At 48.6% G+C, this 19,667-nt stretch overlaps 2 protein-coding genes across 3 annotated transcripts in view; one reads left to right on the top strand and one right to left on the bottom strand.

Annotated features, from left to right (window-relative positions):
- Svop (SV2 related protein) overlaps positions 1-17,146 on the top strand; it is a 73,920-nt gene extending 56,774 nt beyond the window's left edge. Inside the window, exons 11-16 of the mRNA XM_005344252.2 lie at positions 2,871-2,947; positions 6,378-6,485; positions 9,355-9,466; positions 10,612-10,693; positions 12,085-12,174; positions 15,678-17,146. Coding sequence (XP_005344309.1) covers positions 2,871-2,947; positions 6,378-6,485; positions 9,355-9,466; positions 10,612-10,693; positions 12,085-12,174; positions 15,678-15,884 — 676 coding nt within the window. The 3' untranslated portion in view covers positions 15,885-17,146. The remainder of the gene's footprint in view (positions 1-2,870; positions 2,948-6,377; positions 6,486-9,354; positions 9,467-10,611; positions 10,694-12,084; positions 12,175-15,677) is intronic.
- Positions 17,147-18,717: 1,571 nt separating this feature from the next.
- The window catches only part of Dao (D-amino acid oxidase), a 22,129-nt gene continuing 21,179 nt past the window's right edge, over positions 18,718-19,667 (bottom strand). For both annotated transcript variants that reach the window (XM_026786474.1, XM_005344251.3), the window contains exon 11: positions 18,718-19,287. In XM_026786474.1, coding sequence (XP_026642275.1) covers positions 19,159-19,287 — 129 coding nt within the window. In that variant the 3' untranslated portion in view covers positions 18,718-19,158. The remainder of the gene's footprint in view (positions 19,288-19,667) is intronic.

Below are 19,667 nucleotides of genomic sequence, written 5' to 3'. Positions count from 1 at the left end.
CAGGGTGTCTGGTGTGCCCAAGCACTGATCCTGTGTACTAGAGACAGGGTGGCTGGTGTGCCCAGGTACTGATCCTATGTACCAGAGACAGGGTGGCTGGTGTGCCCAGGCACTGAGCCTGTGTACCAGAGAGGGCGGCTGTGGGAAGGGCAGATGCTCAGGAGCCAGGAGCACATGATGAGGCTGATGCAACCAAAGGAACGGAAAGAAAACTTCCAAGGGAACGTTCTACAGGAAGCTACTGTTTACGCCGGCCAGGGCCTCTTCTCTGCACCTGCTGCCTCAGCAACCACTGGTGGTACACAGTTCATCCTTTGAAAACTAAGACGTGGTGAACACAGCCATTCATGGGACCCCTCCGTTCCTGCCTGGTTTAATTTTGCTTGAGTTGCAGTCATGGGAGAAGACTGGCAGGGAGGCAATCACAGAGAGTAATTATTTCGTCTTTGTAGCAAGTGCAATTGCAGCCATTCTTCTCTTTTCCAGATCTCGCCTGCAGCAGCGCCAGCACAAGACTCTGTGTGGCTGGAGGATTTGAGTTCTATTTTTAACCTGGTTCCTGTTCACCTTTGAACAGAGGCATTGATTATGAGAGAGGTGTTCCCAGCATGGTCGATTACAGGGAAGAGGGAAGAAAGGCTTGGTAGCACGGAGCCAGGCTTGAGTTCTGCCTCTGCGTTCCTAAGAGCTGAATCAGTTCACCAAGCACTTATTAAATGCCCACTGTGTGCCCAGTTCAAAGTGGCGCCTGTAAGATTTTAGAAAGGGGAGTTGGACAGAATCAAAATACCAACTTTTAAGAATCTATAATTTAGAAGAAAAAATTAAATAATTTTTAAAGAATCTGCAATTCACTTGATTTTGAATCTCAAAAGCAATTCGTGAGAGGCTAATTTTAATCTTGTCAATGTCAAACCCAGTTCGTACCTCCAAGAGAACAGTTTATTTTGAAGCAATTATGATGTGGCCCCATGTCTTTAAATAAAGAACTACCATCATACAGAGAGGAAAGGCGCAAAGCAGGACATTTGCCCAAGACTCTACTTGCCAGTCTTGGTTACTGCAACCTGATGACATTTTTGGTTTTTCTTTTCTTTTTTCCTTCAGCATTTATTTATTTATGTATTTGGCGGAAGCGAGTGGTCTGCCAAGTTAACACATTCTGACGGTTTTACTTGCTAGGTGAAGGCTGCTGGGTCAGGTGAAGATCACCAATATGTGGCTAAGAAAGACAGCCCAAGAGAATTCTGGCTGAGGATGCAATTCTCAACGTCCATAACCATTCTCTCAGCCTTCTAGAATCTTCACCATGGCATTTTGTTTGTTCCTGGCAACTTCATTTTCTATTTCCCCATGCTGCCCCAGCGTCACATGTTGTGTAAGTGGAGGCCGAGTGTTGATTTACATCCCAGGGCACTAGGAGACTCATGCCCAAGAGTTGACAAATGAGACTGAGCAGACAAGAGGTGATTGTCAGGTGACAGGGCAGCAGTTATGACGGAAGAAGCTTTTGACAGCACTAGCCATCACGAACCATGTGGGAACCTCTCCCCCCATCTTCTATGTCTGACACTTACATGTAACATAACACAGGACTGTTATGCTTGAAGTTACAGTGGTCAAGTACACAAGATAGTCTAAAGAGATGCAGAGGATGAAGGAAGTGGCATTTTAACCAATCAAAACAGCTCTGCTTTAGTAGGACTGTCTGAACCGTAGAAGTTGCTACTTCCCACCCCAACCATAACTGTCCTGAAGGGTCGTAGATTAGGAAGGTTCAGAACCACTGGGCTAGAGTCTGGGCAAACAGGAAGAAGACCCCTATAGTTAGCCAGGCAAGAGCAAAGAGAGGGCCATTGCATAAAGACTTGGCTGCTGAAGGCAAAAGTGAACCCATGATCTTTGTCTTGGGAAGTGGGGGAGGTGACTGTTTTATCAGCAGCTCTACCGGAGGTAGGAAAAACAAGCACAAAGCTGGCCTTCTGTTCTGGGTAGGAAGGAAAAGACAGTTTAGTATTCTCGAATATCTAGACCCTGTAGCACAGGAGAAAGATTAGTGTTAAGCATCACACCTCTGCTAACTGCTAAATTTAAAAGAAACTGAATTATTTTTGAAGATTTACAATGTAATAAGTTACTCTTTTCACATTTACTTGTCCTGTATGTGACTGTGTGTACTCATAGCACAAACCCAGATGTTAGAGTCTGTGTGGGTCGTGGATCACTAGGGACTCACATCTTCTGAGTGATGACTGTCCCTTCTCAAATCCAATACTGCACGAAGTTCCAACCAAGACCCTCTGAAATACAGTGCATTTAATGATATATCATATATGGTAAAATCCTACTGCAATGCCTTGCATGTAAAAGGTACTTAATAAATGCAAGTTACTTAATCTAAAAAAAAAAAGTTTCTGCTTGCAGGCATCACTGTAACGTGGGAGGTTCACCTTCAGCCTCTGGTTGTGTCTGAGTTCCATATTCAGACACAACCATATGTTTACAAATATTCTAGTTCTGTACACTCTAAATGCAAATTCCAGGTCTATGCAGGAGGGAAGAAGTGTCATTGCAGTGTGAAATTCTAAAAATCATGTTCAGCCCCTCTGTGTTAGCTCAGAAGCCCCTTCGATGCCAGTGGGAATGCCATACTGTCCATCTTGGGATGTCACACAGTCCATCTTGGTCTTTTCAAGAACACAGAATCATGTCCCTCTATCCCTCCACGATGCTTCCTGCCAGCCATCTCCCTGCTCAGGGTCCCCAAAAGGCTTCAAGAGCCTGCCAAGACTAGTGAAGGAGTAGCCTCCCGGAGCTGGAAGGAACCTTGTGCCTCTCTGATGTCTCCATCCTGGCTTTTCCCCTCACAGGTTTTCCAATGCCTTTTCTTATTACGGCTTGGTTCTGCTCACCACGGAACTCTTCCAGGCGGGAGATGTCTGCAGCAGTGAGTATCCCTTCCTTTACTGTCCCCCACCCCACATGAACACAGCCACATTCTCTCCCCTGCAAGGTGTTGCCATCATCACTGTGGCATGAATTCCAAGTTCCCAAGACTCTGGGCGACTTTGTGATGATGGAGATGACACGTGCCCAGTCCCAGCCTAAGTCAGGGCTCGAGCTCTGAAGCTGGCTGATAAACTGAGGTGTCACTGGTCAGTCTCACTTGAGGAAAGAGCAATCTGTCTGCACTGAAGGGGTGTCACGGAAATGTTCATCTCTGCAAGAGACCCGAGGAGAATGCATTCTAAGAGCTAAGGGGATGCGCCCACTTAGCACGTGTGGCGTCCTGGGTTCATTCCCTACCACCAAAATGACTAAATAAAAAAATGAACGTAAAGATCCATTTTTTTTTCAAGACAGGGTTTCTCTGTGTTTCTCTTGCTGTCCTGGAACTCACTCCTTAGAGCAGGCTGGCTTCAGACTCACAGAGATCTGCCTGCCTCTGCCTCCCTGAGTACTGGGATTAAAGACGTGCACTACCACCACCACCAGGCTTTTTGTTTTGGTTTTTTAAGAAAGAAAGAAAAAGAGGGGGAAAAGCTGTTGTGAAATTGGAGAAAACCGCGTTCTACAAAACTGAATGCATTGTGTCTCCATGAATCTCCCTGGGTTAGATTCTGTCCCTTAGACTAGGGCTCCATTGGTACAGGGAGACGGAGCTCTCAGAGGAGCAACATTGCCCCACAAGTGTGACAAGGAAAGGGCTGGATAGCTCAACGGTAGGTTGGGGTGTCCTGGAACCCTCCCAGAGCTGCAGCTTCTGTCACTAGGGGCCTTTTAAAAACAAGGACCGCACAGAGCCGAAACAGTCTTTCGAAATCATCCCCGCCCACGAAGGGCCCAAAACCCAATTCGTGGTTCTATGCACTTGATCCTGGACAGTGGCCAATGTGCCCTTCTCCCGTGAGAACAAGGACAGAGCTCCATCCCTGCCCTACAAGGGGTGTTCCCACCGTGGTTGGAACCCAGGGCTTCCTGAATCCTAGGCAAGCATCCACCAGCAGTTTCCCCACCCCCACCCCTGGAACTTTGACGCAATGCCAGCGCCATTTAAACCCTCTCCAGACCAGTTTAATCAGCCTGGGTGAGGATCACCCATTAGTCAGGTTTAAAAGCTCCCCAAGGAACTGTATTTTGAAGCAGGAATCACCAGACAAATTAAAGAAAGAGAAATATGCGCATGCAGGTGCACAGCCTTTCGGTTGTTCTATCTGAAGGCATTGATGGGATTCTGACATTGGAAAAAGAACCAAGTTTCTTCAGGGTTTGCTTGTAAAACCTAAGGAACCATGGGTGACAGTTCCATATGCTGGGTGCTGGGAGGGGACCCCAGTGGTAAAGTATGCCCTCAGCAAGCCCTGAGGTGCTGAGTTAGTATGCCCAGCACAATTCATTAATCTTTTCATTCATTACAGGTCTTAGATGGTGGAGCCTCGTGCTAACTGGGGTGTTATTGAGAAACTAAGCTCTTTAGAAGCACCCCAACTGCAGATCTGATTGTGGGGGGTTGGTACTGAGCAAAGGGGACAGTCCTCAGACAGTGGACATTGAGCACTGAGAGAAGATAGAGGTCGGGGGCCTTTTCTGTCAAGAGCCACATGGAAGATGTTTCCAGCTTCCAGAGCTACACAATTCTGCCATACCTAGAAGCCCGGCACAAGAAGTGCATGTATGTGCATGTGTGTGCGTGTCTTCATGCATGTGTGCGTGTGTGCTTGCATGTGTGCATGCGTGTGCGTGCATGTGTGTGTGTGTGTATAAATACTTTTTTGCTGGGGTAAACCAGCAAAGATCCAGTTGTGAATGACAGTAGGAGACACGGTGGCTAGGTCTTTGGAGAGTAGCGGTCTGGGAGTTCTTTTCAGGGGCCAGGGGACATCTGAATCTTGTCTGTGCAGCACGGTATTTCATGATGATTTGGTGTGATATGAGAGCTGGGGTGTGTTAAGGATCCTGGTACCTACCCCAAGGTAGTGTGAGGTTCTCAAGAGAGAGAGGGCTGTATTCACACGGGGAGATTTTTAGATAGCTCATTTTATGGGCCAACTTTTTGGGGTGGGAGGTTATTCAGCAGTTAAGGTGTGAGAGGAGAAAGGATGAGAATCCCAGGAACGGCCAGGACTTCCCTGAAGAAACTGTAACCCCTGTGGGGTTTCCCTGAAGAGGACTCAATCCCGGTGGGTTTACCCACACACCATGGTGTGGTGGGAACAGGCAATCTGGGGAGGCTAAGAACATGGAGGGGGTCATTATCACGTGGCAGAAATCAGCAGTCGCCTTAGAGGGTCTGAGGTAACACAGCCGCTCTGGGATCACATTAATGGCTAAGCAGTCTACTTCTCCCCCATGCTTCCACAACCTACCCCAAAATAGGAGAAAATGTATAAAAATTCACCAGTCTGCGGGAGTAGGGTGCACAGGGGTTCACTCCTGAGCCTGTCTCCCGGCTCTTTCTGTGCTGTCTCAGATCCAAACCTATGCAAACCCCAACCCCTGGAGACTGGAAAAGTTTTTGTTATTGTTTCATAAAGACAGTGTTTCTCTGTGTAGCCCTGACTGTCCCAGAACTCGTTCTGTAGACCAGGCTGGCCTAGAACTCACAGAGATCCCCCTGCCTCTGCTCCCAAGTGCTGGGATTAAAGGTGTGCACCACCACCATCTGGCAAGACTATAAACTTTTGCAGTCAATTACCCAGTCCACAGGCAAGAAGGAATGTACCAAGGTTTTTCTTTTGGACCACTAACCAGCTCCCAAATCATGACACGGAACTTACTATTAGCTATGAATGCTGGGCCTTAGCTTATGCTTATTTCTGGCTAGCTTTTCCTTTTCTTTAGCTTAAACTGGCCTGTTTCTCTTCATCTACCCTTTGACTCGGGGCTTTTTACCTTTCTTTCTGTATGTCCTACTGCATATCTGCTGGCTGTCTCCCTCATTTTCTCCCTCATTCTCTCTTCTTCCTCTTGTTCTCCTCTTGCCTTAGATTTTTCCTACTTAATTCTTGTTCTGCCTAGCTGTTGGCTGTTCAGCTTTTTATTAGACCTTTATTAGGTGCCTTAGGCAGGCAAGGTGAAACAAAGGTTAACACATCTTTACATAATTAAACAAATGCAGCATAAACAAAGGTAACAACCTTTACACAGTAAAAGTAACATTCCACAGCATAAACAAATGAAACACGTCTTTATATCATTAAACAAATTCAGCATAAACAAAGGTAACACATCTTTACACAGTTAAAGTAACATTCCACAGCATAAACAAATGCAACATGTCTTTACCAGTTAAAGTCATTTAAAACAACGGGCTAGGGTACAGGAAGCTGTGGTGCAAGATTGTATGACTATCCCTGCTCCTCTCTCCCCAACCCTAGTCTCCAGCCGGAAGAAGGCAGTGGAAGCCAAGTGCAGCTTGGCCTGTGAGTACCTGAGCAAGGAGGATTACATGGACCTACTGTGGACCACCCTGTCTGAGTTCCCAGGTAAGGTAGGGCAGGAAAGCCTACCATCTGCTTAGGATTTAAAAAGAAAAGAAAAACAGGCCTTGAGTGTTTTCCCAGGCCTTTGCTATACATTATAAACACGCCTAAGAGTCTGGCCCTACCTGAAGGCTAACAAGTCAGGTTGCCTAGCATCAAGCATTCTGTTGAAAGGGCAAGGCTCCTGGGCTATTGGAGCAACCAGCCACTCCCTGTCACAAGAACCCTACTGCAATTCTGCACTGCAGCAAGGGTCAAATCTTGATGGCAGGGCCCACTGCCCCAGTTTGCACCCATGATAAGGAAGGCCCAGGCGGAAGAGCTGCAGCGCAGGTATGGGAATCTCTTCCCCGTTATGATAATGAAATACCTAAGGTTATGTCCTTTATAAAGAAGTTAGTCCGGACGGTGGTGGCATACACCTTTAATTTCAGCACTCAGGAGGATCTCTGTGAGTTCGAGGCCAGCATGATCTACAGAGGGAGTTCCAGGACAGGATCCAAAGCTACAGAGAAACCCTGCCTCGAAAAACAAAACAAAACAAAACAAAAAAGTGTTTTTAGCGCACAGTTCTGAAGCTAACGGGCAGGGTGCCAGCATTGGCTCAGTTCTAACCAGAGCCTCCCAGGGGATGGTAGGAGCCCTGTAGTGAGAGCCCATGAGAGGAGAGACAAGAAGCAGAGACAGGCCCACACCCACCTTCCATTACCTCTGGACATCACTGCACTGAGGGCCACGCTCCCGACACATGATTCCTGGGGACACACTCAAACCATGTCCAAACCACAGCCAAGGAAGCTCAAGCTCAGGATGCACAGGACTTTATAAGTGGCTTCCAGATGCTTCTGCCATTGCTCCAGAGGTGGCACTGTCCTTACCCTTCAAGGCTGTTGGTTGTATAAACGATCTTGTAATGACAGTCAGGGCTTGCACAGAGATGTGGCCCTGGAGATTTCTCCCCCACCACCGGATGCACTGGAAAAGACCTGGTGGTGGGGGCATCAAACTTCCAAACCTTAACACCGTGCAAAGGTGATCTGCTCCCTTCCTTCTGTCTGTCCCTCCCTTCCTCCCTCCTTCCCTTTCTCCCCCTGTCTGAAAACAACAATGTCAAATCCAGTGCTGAGCCAAAGCTAAACAGCTATTTAAAGGGACGAAAGATGCCCACGATCATTCTGGCTCCGACAGCTTTCCATTTTCCGCCACCATTGAATTCTGCTCAGCAAAGACCAATCGGAGTCCTCTGTGTACCATCTTTAACTGGTGCTTGCCTGGGTCAGCTCCACAGACAACACCTTGAGCCTGTACCCTTGTCCGAGGCCTTTTAAGAAATTGGCTTAAGACACTGAATGTCCCATTGCTGGCAGACCTCAGACCTTTGCCCCATGCCAACTCTTTTTTAAAAAGTTTGATTGATCCGGGCGGTGGTGGCGCATGCTTTCAATCCCAGCACTCGGGAGGCAGAGGTAGGCGGATCTCTGTGAGTTCGAGACCAGCCTGGTCTACAAGAGCTAGTTCCAGGACAGGCTGCAAAACCACAGAGAAACCCTGTCTCGAAAAACCAAAAAAAAAAAAAGATTTTGTATTCAGGCGGATCTCTGTGAGTTCGAGACCAGCCTGGTCTACAAGAGCTAGTTCCAGGACAGGCTGCAAAACCACAGAGAAACCCTGTCTCGAAAAACCAAAAAAAGAAAAAAAGAAGAAGATTGATTTATTTATTATATATACAGTGTTCTGCTGGCATGCATGCTTGCAGACCAGAAGAGGGCACCAGATCTCATTATAGATGGCCGTGAGCTACCATGTGGTTGCTGATAATTGAACTCAGAACCTCTGGAACAGCAGCCATTGCTCTTAACCACTAAGTCATCTCTCCAGTCCCCCCATCCAGACTCTGTCATTCTCCTAAAACATCTCCCCCAGTTGCATTAGGAAACGAGAGTGCCAGCTTAGAAACTTTAGTTCAGTATTGATTGCCATCACCTCCCCACTCTGAAATGTGGAATCTTCTTGTTTGGTTTTGTTCCTAACACATATTGCTCTCCTAGAATAGATCCTGACACTCAATAAGCAATAATTAAATAAATATGAAAAATGGGGCTTATTTTATTTTATTTATTTATTTTTTACTTTTTTGAGACAGGTTCATAGTCCTGGCTAGCCTGGAACTCACTATGTAGACCAGGCTGGCCTCAAAGTCACAGGGATCATCCTGCCTCTGCCTCCTGAGTGCTCTGATTAAAGGCAGCCACTGGCATTTGTTTTAGAAGATTCTTTTAATGATTAATAGATATGGAAGTACTTTCTCAAAATATGATTATATAATAATAATAAATATTACCTAATACACTAATCTCAAGCACTATGCTGTACTGCCTCTGTGGAGGATGGCACAACTTTTTACTAGTCCCGTTTCTAGATAAAGAAACCGAGGCTCAGGGAAAATGGGCTCCTGGTTATATGGCAGGTTAGAATAAACAAGAGTCCTTTGAACCCAACTAGGTGTGCATCCAAGCCTGGACGTTCTGCTGCCTGATTACAGCGAATGCCATCATTCAGGCTCCTGTGATGCCTGTATCAGTTGCCTTTTTGCTTTTAGCAACACATTACCCTTTCCCTTAGAGACTTGAAATAGTACACACTTGTCTCCTGATTGCTGTGACTTCCCAGGTCCCCTGCTTCACTGACTCTAACACAGATGCAGCAGACATTGGTCTGGAGTCTACTGTATTGTCTAAATGCTTGGCCGGGACAGAACTGGAGTTCATGGGTTCAGCTCGGCTGGTTCACGCCCAGGGGTGGAAGACGACATAGGGTGGGTGATTAGGGATCACGTGAGAAACTGCCTACCATGTCCCTGCTCTCCCCATAGGCGTCCTTGTGACTTTGTGGGTCATTGACCGCCTGGGCCGCAAGAAGACCATGGCCTTGTGTTTCCTCGTCTTCTCCCTTTGCAGCCTCCTACTGTTCGTCTGCATTGGAAGGTGGGTATCAGGGGAACACCAGCCCCTCACCAGGACTCAGGCTCATGGTGCTTCATGACGGGCAGACAGGTGGGCTCGCGGTCAAAGCCTCTGTGGTGCAGCAGGGGACCATGTATCTTGGTTTTATTTCTCTGAACTTCAAGTTTAGAGTTCCCATGTGTCTTGGTCAGTGTTCTATTGCTGTGAAGTGACATCAGGACCACAGCAACTCTTATAAATGAAAACATTTCAGTGGGGCTGGCTTGCAGTTTAGTTCCGAGGTTTAGTTCATTATCATCATGGCAAGAAACATGATGGCGTGCAGACAGACATGGTGTTGGAGAAGCAACTGAGAGTTTTGTATTGGCTCTGTAGACAGCAGGAAGAGAAAGAGATGCTGGGCCTGACTTGGGCTTTGAAAACTCACAGCCCACCCCTAGGGACACGCTTCTTCCAACACAGCCACACCGCCTAATCCTTCTCAAGTAGCACCACACCCTGGTGACTATGCATCCAAATCTATGAGCCTATGGGGGCTGTTCTCATTCAAACTCCCTCACCATGATGATCCCAAACACGAGAACAGTGTGGCCACAGAAGCTGGGCAAGCTTTAAAGTGATTGGTTTGATGGAAATAGACCTTGTTTCAGACACACCCTACTGAAGATGCATTCTCTAGTTTTCCAACTCCTAAGAGCCCCTGAATATAGACGTGCCCTAGACCACTCCCGACAAGGAACCAATGGCCCGCAGGATGGGGGAGATGTGGGGCTTAGACTCTGATGGGTGGTAGTCTGGATCATCAAGGAGAACCATAGAGCCAACAGTTAGGGAGCAGAAATGCCCTAAGAATGCCAGGTACAGTCCTGCTAGAACCCAAGGCCTCATGAATGCTAGGCAAGTGCTCTGTTACTGAGCCTTAGTCCTGGATTTCAGCCACTCAGACCATTTTCCCACCCTCGTGCCCAGCTGTGGCCCACAGGCGTCCCATCCGCCAGCTGGGTTGCTGGATGGAGAGCAGGGTACTGTAAGAGCGAGCTTTAGCGTAGCACGCAGAGGTGCTGGGTGGGGTACCTTTGCCAATTCAGTGCTGATTCTTCCTGAGGTGGATCGTGCCGTGAGAACGAGACGGGAAAAGCCCTCACCTGCTGTCTTCTCCTCCCCAGAAATGTGCTCACCCTCTTACTCTTCATTGCAAGAGCATTTATTTCTGGAGGCTTCCAAGCAGCCTACGTTTACACGCCTGAGGTAGGAGAGGTGCCAGAAAGCGGGGTGGGTGCCGGGGGTGTTATTGACCGGAATATCAATTATTCTTAGAGGTGCCAGAAAGCGGGGTGGGTGCCGGGGTGTTACTGACCGGAATATCAATTATTCTTAGGTCTGCCTCACCACTTCCACTTACTTCACAATCATTCCTTTTTTCTGCTCGTCCAATTTTTAAGCTCAGTGTAAGAACTCCGGAGGTTTCCTAAGTGTGTAAAGCCAAAGGGAATGGGACGGACCCACATCCCCCCTTCCTGGAGACAACCTTCTGCAGTGTTTGTGAGCTGGGCATGCAGCTCAGTACTGAAGTGTTTGCCTTTCTTATTCAAGGCCCTGGATTTGAGCCCCAGCACCAAAAAAAAGAAGAAAAGAAAAGAAAAGAAAAGAAAAGAAAAGAAAAAAGAGTTTTAGGAAAACTCTTCAAGTTCTCTAAGCCTAGCTAAACTTCAGTCAGTGGCTATTGGTGACCGTGAATAATTAATTGAATAGGTGATGGCCTTGACCTATCCAAGCAATAGGTTTCTGTATTGGAAACTCAGTCTGGGAGATGGAGAGATGGCTCAGTGGTTAAGAGCACATACTGGTCTTCCAGAGGATGTGGGTTTGGTTCCCAGCATCCACATTGGGCAGCTCACAACTGCCTATAACTCCAGCTGCAGGAGTTCTGATGGCCTTTTCTGGCCTCTAGTGGTACACACACACACACACACACACACACACACACACACGGCTTGCATCCATCCAAAAATACACTTAGACAACAAAATAAGAAACAAACAAAATTAGTATAGAAAACCAGACAGAATGAAACTATTCGAGGCAGAACACACAGAAGTGGCTCAGGGGCCATCCACTAGCTTGGGAGGAGCAGAAGGCGCATGTGGTGTAGGTCTGCACCTACAAGACAGCGGCCATTGTTGAGTCCAGCAGAGAAAAACAGAACTGTAACATTAATCCCTTTACTCATTTTATATTGAGTACAGCCATTGCTAGACCCCTATATATAATCAGTAATTATGCGTGCGTATTGTGTATTATATATGGTCCAGTGCTTTCTACTGCAAGGTCTTTTCCACTGTACTGGGGTAGAATCCAGGGCCTCACCATGCCAGGCAAGCACTCTGTACACATCCCACCACTCACCATTGCTAACTAGAAAACCCAACTGCCGAATACCTGCCGGTAGTGAAAAGCAACGAGGGAAGTGGGATCCTGCCCGCAGCCACCCTCGTGCTCTTAGCCTTGGGTGAAGCTCCGGCCTCCTTTGCCCATTCCCATCCTGCCCGCAGGTGCTAGTCCCATCTGTCCTGAGTGGGAGGGGTAAGGGATTTCAGCATCCCTCCTGATGTTTGCTGACAGACACGCTGACATTCCAGGTGTACCCCACGGCGACGAGGGCACTGGGCCTGGGCACCTGCAGCGGCATGGCGAGAGTGGGTGCCCTCATTACTCCGTTCATTGCTCAGGCAAGTGTTGCCCCAAACACAGATCCAGGGGGGTGGCCGGCTGTGCCCTATGGAGTGGACAGCATTTCCCAGCAGCCCACCCCAGGGGGGGAAGATCCTCAGAAGGATAAAGGACCCAAGGCCATTGGACAGGGACTCAGACAAGCCTGGGATAGAATTCAGCTTTTCCCAGTGCAGAAGTCCCTGTGGGTACCAGAGGATTTGGCCCAGAATAATTTGGATACACTGGGTGTGGTCGCAGCTACTTTGGGGAGGCTGAGGTGGGAGGAGGGCTTGAGAGCAGAATTCGGGGCCAAAGGAACAGTGGGATATTGACCCAAGGAACAAACAACAGACACTATTTGCTCCAGATGTCTCTCTTCCTTTCTGAACTGGCTGATTTGGGCGAGTTACCAAACTCGGCAACTCAGGGTGCCACTAAACATGGATGTCCATGTCTGAACATCCATTTTAAGGAGTAGGTCACATCGTTAAAGATAAATCGGGCCAGAGAGATGGCTCAACAGTAGAGATGCTCATCACCAAGTCTGATGGCTTGAGTTTAATACCTGGGACCTACAAGGCAAAAGGAGAGTTGGCGTCTGTAGATTGTCCTCTGAGCTCATATTTGTGCTGTACGCATGTGTGCGCATGCGCACACGGACACACACGCAAATATTAGGGCAACAACGTTAGGTTTGGGGGAAAGGAGAAGGGAATGGGGTAGGCTCAAAGGAATGACCCAGTGTCAGGTGTCCTCCCGACAGGAGCTGTAATAATTCTGCCAGCAGACAGGCTGCGTGGCACAGCAAGCGTCTGCAACAAGAGGCTTCAGTCCCACCAGATGAATCTGGGTCCAAGAGAAGGGAAAGTTCTGGACTGTAAGGAAATAGGCTTAGTTCATATGAGCTTAATGTGCCTGCAATCAGGTTGCCTCTGATTCCCAGGAGAAGGTGGGGATTGGCCTGTCTCTGAGAGCCTCAAGGGGTCTCTCTTAGAAGCCTGCAGGGACTGAGTAGCTCCCGCAGCAGCTGAATGTGGTCTGTCAGTTTTTTGCAGCAGCCAACCAAGTGAGGGTGGGGGAAGAAGCTGCAGAGGGGTGGAGCTGGGTCTCCAAAGGTCTTCCCAGTAACATTCTAACATAATTTGGTGGCATTAGTATATTTGTAATGCCATGTACCCCTACTTTGTCTACTATGTCATTGCCCCTCAAATCCCTGTATCCATTAGGGGCCACCACCGGCCCCTACTAAACATCTGTCTGCCCCCTGTCTGCAGATTTTCCTGTCCTGGGTAGTTCAGAAATTGGGGTGCTGACATCTATTTCAGCATTGTTGTCCCGTTACACGTCACTTCTAATGTCACTAGAGTTGTCAGGGGCAAACCCTGGATCCTGGAAATCCTAATTAGCGTCTCAATGCACCAACTGAAGAGATGGAAAGTTAAGAAAAGCTGAGGGTCATTCACTGTGGTCACATTGGGAAGAGGAACCAATGAAGGGGTTCAGTGACCCCCGCCAAGTCCATTGTCAAGAATTAGAGAAACTTCAAGTTTAGCAGAGGACAAAACAGAGGTTTACATAGTTAGTGGTCCTGGCCACGCTGTGGTCTTCCCCATCCTGGCCAGGCTGTGGTCCTCCCCATCACTGACCAGTCGTCATCTCTGCTCCAGCCTGCAAGATTCTAGCAAGTCCTCAGAACTCTGAGAGCTCTTCCTGGGAGACAGGCTCCTTCTGACCAGCACCAGGTTCCAGGCTCCTCCCCCTTCTGGCACTAGACCCCTGGAGCAATCCCAATTCTGGGGTACCATTGTCTCAAAGTAGTCTGAGGGGGCTGGAGAGATGGCTCAGAGGTTAAGAGCATTGCCTGCTCTTCCAAAGGTCCTGAGTTCAATTCCCAGCAACCACATGGTGGCTCACAACCATCTGTAATGAGATCTGGTGCCCTCTTCTGGCCTGCAGACAGAATACTGTATACTTAATAAATAAATATTTAAAAAAAAAATCAAAGTAGTCTGAGAGCTGAAGGGGCCATGCCTCTTTAGGATGTCTTAACTCTATGCCATGTCCTCAGGGACAGAGGACTCAGCTCCACACTGTCTGTGGTCTGACATACGCCATCAGACTGGGTGTTGATTCTTTTCGGTTGGTTTTAGCTTTTGACCCAGAGTCTCACACTGACTTACACCCAGACTTGCACTAACTTAGATTCTGGATTCTCTTGCCTCTGCCTTCCTGGGTGCTGGGATTAAAGAATCACCACTGCCAGGCCAGTGTAGAGAATCTTAAGCCTGACAGGCCTGACCTCAGATCCCAGCTCTATCCTCACCATTATATAAGATTGAATACGTTCCTTAGGCTGTGTGTTTGTTGAAAGATGTCTTATTCTGCCCCCAGGCTGGCCTTGACTTTAAGCGATCCTGCTCTTCCAGCCTCTCGGTGCTAGGATCAGAAATCTGTCATCATACTTGATGACTTGTATGACTTGGTGGCTTGTCTATGCACTTGAGCCTCTGTCTCCTGTCTGTAAAATGGGGGTGAAGTACTCAGCTTGCCGTCAGTCATATGGCCTTACTGTGGCTCTGAGACAGTCTTTTTTGTTTTTAATTTTATTGAGCTCTACATTTTTCTCTGCTCCCCTCCCTTCCTCTCCTGTCCCCTTCAACCCTCTCCCAAGGTCCCCATGCTCCCAATTTACTCAGGAGATCTTGTTTTTTCTACTTTCCATGTAGATTAGATCTACGTAAGCCTCTCTTAGTGTCCTCATTGTTGTCTAGGTTCTCTGGGATTGTGAATTGTAGGCTGGTTTTCTTTGCTTTATGTTTAAAAACCACTTATGAGTGAGTACATGTCATAATTGTCTTTCTGGGGGAGCTGGAGAGATGGCTCAGAGGTTAAGAGCACTGACTGCTCTTCCAGAGGTCCTGAGTTCAATTCCCAGCCATCCATAATGAGATCTGATGCCCTCTTCTGGCATGCAAGCAAACATGGGAGGAATGTTGTATACATAATAAATAAATAAATCTTAAAAAATTGTCTTTCTGGGTCTGGGTTACCTCACTCAAAATGATATTTTCTAGCTCCATCCATTTGCCTGCAAATTTCAAGATGTTGTTATTTTTTCTGCTGTGTAGTACTCCATTGTGTAAATGTACCACATTTTCCTTATCCATTCTTCAGTTGAGTGGCATTTAGGTTGTTTCCAGGTTCTGGCTATGACAAAGCTGCTATGAACATAGTTGAGCACGTGTCCTTGTAGCATGGTTGAGCATCCTTTGGGTATATACCCAAAAGTGTTATTGCTGGGTCTTGAGGAAGGTTGTTTCCTAATTTTCTGAGAAATCACCACACTGACATCCAAAGGGGTTGTACCAGCTTGCATTCCCACTAGCAATGCAGGAAAGTTCCCTTTTCCCCACAACCTCTCCAGCATAAGTTATCATCAGTGTTTTTGATCTTGGCCATTCTTAATGGCATAAGATGGAATCTCTGGGACATTCTAATATATCTCCATCTCCTTCCCTAGGTGATGCTGGAATCTTCTGTGTACCTGACCTTGGCCGTCTACAGTGGCTGCTGCCTCCTAGCTGCTGTGGCCTCCTGCTTTTTGCCCATCGAGACCAAAGGCCGAGGACTACAGGAGTCCAGCCACCGGGAGTGGGGCCAGGAGATGGTTGGTCGAGGGACCAGCAATGCAGATGTCCCCAGGTCGAACTCTGGCTCTCAGGAATAAGAACCCTGGGAGCTGAGCTGGTCTTGAGGTTAGGGAGCTGGCAGAGCCCAGCTGGGCCACTTATGGTCACTGCCGACATCAAGAACTTACCCAAGCGGGTGATGTGGACCGACAGGGTTTTGCGTCTTCTCTGTGTTTGGCCATGTTCGTCAAGGGTCACCCATCCCGGGAAGGTGGGGTGGCATTCGCTCCTGGGGCTTCTCTGTGGTGGGGGAAGGATCTGCATGAGGAAACTGCTACTGTGGGAGGGGCCCAGGAAGCTCAGGGCCAGCCGAGCAGATGTCACACACTTGGAGAGCCACTGCCCACCCAAAGATCTCCATAGATACAGTTCAGGCCCAGACCCCTGTGACACCTGCCATTTTGTCCAGTAGGTATCTTCTGCACCCTGGCCCCAGGCTTTCTTTGGAATTAAGGTGAGCTAGTGTCTGGCTTATGCAGCTTTTCTGGAGCCAGAGATGCCCTCTGCTTCCTTGCCTGGGCCCCTCTAGATGTCTCTCCAGGGCCTTCCAGGTGAAAACAACAGATGAATGGGTATTTGAATTTGAGCCAAGCAGCCTCCACCTGGCCCCTTCCCTCTGGAGTTGCCGTCCCCGGCTGCAGAGGGTACTGATGAGCCTCTGAGGAGAAGAACTGGGTGCCTACCGGGCGATAACCTCAGAAAGTTGTTACCCCAATCCCCGACCTGGAAACTGGAGACCGAGGCCTAGCGGAGGGGAAACTCAAGCCCAAAGCCAGAGTCTGCTGAAACAGTGAAGGTTTTCTGAGCCCTCTGCTTTGGCTCCCTCCTCAGCCCTACTGAACGGCGAGTCCTGGTTTACTCAGGCTTCAGGGCTGTGCTGTGTACAGACGGCTGCACAGACTGGGGGATCTCCAGGGGAAGCTCCCGCTGCAGGCCCACTCTGTCTTGGGACCAGGAGCCCATTGCTCCTTCCGGGCCTGCCTTCTCATTCAGGCATGGCTCCTCTGTCAAGAGCAGCCCTGGCCCTACAGAGGTAGGCCCTGGGAGGACACCCTGGCACAAGGTTCAGAAAAGTCCTTATCAGAGGGGAGGGGAAGCCATTTTTGTGGCCTTGGGAAGAAGGACCAGAGGTAGATCTTGGCAGGCCGTGTGTACTCCCAGATTCCGGAACCCACGGAGGGAGGAAGGAAGCTTGCAGGCCCCACCAAAGGCCAGAGGAGACCGTCCTACCGCCTGACGCACACAGGAAGCAGTCAATGTGCGTTGTGCATTCATCTTATTAAAACGTTGGTGACAGACATTACAGGGCCTGGGTCTGGTCATTGGGGATGGTGTTCTGGTGACAGTTCACTCCAAAGTCAGGGGACGTGGTCCATTCAGCGGAGAGTGCTTTGACTCAGTCTCCTCTCCTATCAGAGGCAGGCACCAGGTAAGCTTGGTGGAGACAGCACTGTTAATGGGAGGAAGACACAGTGGTCTCTTCGTGGGGACAGGGTGGTGCCCACCCCCTTAACCCTGTGCTGGCATTCACATTTTAATTTATTATTGTTGTTATTGATATTTGAGACAGACTTTCCCAGTGTAGCCCAAGCTAGCCCACTTCTTCCTGTCTCAGACTCCCTAGGGCACCACCATTACCCAGCTCAGTCACATTTTCTTGAATTTTTTAATTTCTTGTAGTTATTTTTGGGCAACTCAGCTGTCCTAAGTAACAAGCAGTCTTTACTTTGCCTCCTTTCCCCTCCCTCTCCCCCCTCCCCCAGCTAGTCAATTTCACTTCTTCATCCTCAAATGACCCAGCTCCCGTGGAGAGGAAGCTGGGGTTGCAGCCGGAGTTCTCCAGGGCTACAGTGTAGCTTCTACCCAAAGAGAAACAATTAACCCTTGAAGTGACTTCAAGTTTAATGTGGAGCACAAACCTGGAATCCCAACACTTGGGAGGGGGAAGTTGGAGGGTCAGAAGTTCAAGGTCATCCTCAGCCACTTAGCGAGCTTGAGACCAGTCTGAGCTTCACGAGACCTCCTCCAAAGCAAAACACTCACATGCACACGCGCGCATGCATGCACACACACACACACAGAGACAGAGACACAGAGAGAGATTGACTCTGCTTTACCTGGGCAGCATGATTCCACACACTAATACCTGACAAACAGAAGCAGGAAGATTGTGAGTTTGAGTCCAGCCTTGGCTATGCAGACCTCCTGACTTAAGACCTCTCTCCCTCAACACACACACCAAATAAATGGAATAAACTTTTAAAAAAAAATCAGTATTCTGAGCAGGGCAGAGACCTCACAAAGCCTCCGTGCCTCAGAATCCATCAGACCTTGAGCAGAAGACTAGGAGCTAATTTTAATCAACCTGTTTGTTAGTGGGAATGTCATCTGTTTCTCTCCATATGAGAAATCACTTCAGAACACGACAAAAGGTGTTGCTGGTGTGATGATTCCGTAAGTCAGTACCCGATGCCCGGAATTCGATCCCTGGAACCCTGGGGTAAGGAGAAAACTGACTGCTACGGGCTGTCCTCTGACCCCAACACATCGTGACCACCGTGTCTGCTCACACTCACATACATGGACACAATAGACTAACAAACATAAAGATATGCAGTGTCCCAAGGTTGTACACTTCTCTCTCTGATTTCAGGTCTCAAGGATGGGGCTCGGCTCAGTACTGGTGCATTTACCTTGCACGCTCAAGGTCCTGAGTTGTGCCCTCCCCTTCTTTTCCCTGTCCTTACACACAGACACACACACACACACACACGTACAACCTCGATCAAGTCTCCTCAAGACCATAGAGATGGCCTTCATGTGGTGAGAATAGGAAGAAAGCATGTCAAGGATCAACCCTGGAGAGTTTGGATAGCCACAGAGTGTTTTAATAATGTTGATCAGCAGAGTAGCAAGGGCGGGAGTCCCCCTCCTCCCATTACAATGGTAGACATCAAGTGTGCTGTGAACCACTCCGGAGGTCTAAGCAAAGGTGTCTGGACCACTCCTTGGCAGATGAGCTCAGACCCTGCCACCCAGTACACCCAGCCTGAACTCAGTCGTTCTGTTGTGAGAATAGCATTGCTACATGATCTCGACCCCCACCTCTCTCTCGCAAACTGGTTTGGGGCCAGCCAGCATCCTGCAGATGCTTTACCAGATGGGATGCATGGGGAGGACCAGGATTTCTCCACCTCACAACTTTGCCTAACGAAGCTGGGGAGAAAGAAAATATCACCAAAGAAAATATCAATTAATTGGCTGTAAGGTCCTGGGGTGTTCTCATGGAGCAAGTGATGGTCACTTGAGTCCTCAGAGGTGGGATGGCGGCATCCTGGACTTCTTTTCTTCTAGAATTTTTCCAAAGAGGTTGGCTGCCTCCATTGCACAACCCCAGTGAACTGTGACCCCGTAGCCTCCATGACCATAGTTGTGGATGACCTGGGAGAGGAAAGAGATGGTGGCCAGATGCAGAAGGGACATCAAGGAGGGAAGCTTGGCTACAGTGGAAGACCAGGAGCTTTCTAAAGAGCTTGGTTGAACCAGATGCCACAAGCTCTATCAGTGTGTTAGCCAGAGGGTGGGCAAGGCCTGGGACTAGCTTAGGGGAAGCTATCTGAGGAGGGATAGGGTGGTACCCTATCTAGACTCTTGCTTCATCCCCTAGCCCAGAAAATGTAGAACCGTGAAACCTTGAAGTCAGAGACATCTGCTGCAGTGTTTTCTTACCGGTGACTCTCCACACACACACCCAGCTCTGCAGAGGCACACCCGGCTGCTCCAAACATACACAATCATCTGTGCACACTCACCTACACACC

This window comes from Microtus ochrogaster, chromosome 2, assembly GCF_000317375.1.
Source record: "Microtus ochrogaster isolate Prairie Vole_2 chromosome 2, MicOch1.0, whole genome shotgun sequence".
Taxonomy (NCBI): Eukaryota; Metazoa; Chordata; class Mammalia; order Rodentia; family Cricetidae; genus Microtus; species Microtus ochrogaster.
This window is presented reverse-complemented; position numbering and strand designations above follow the sequence as displayed.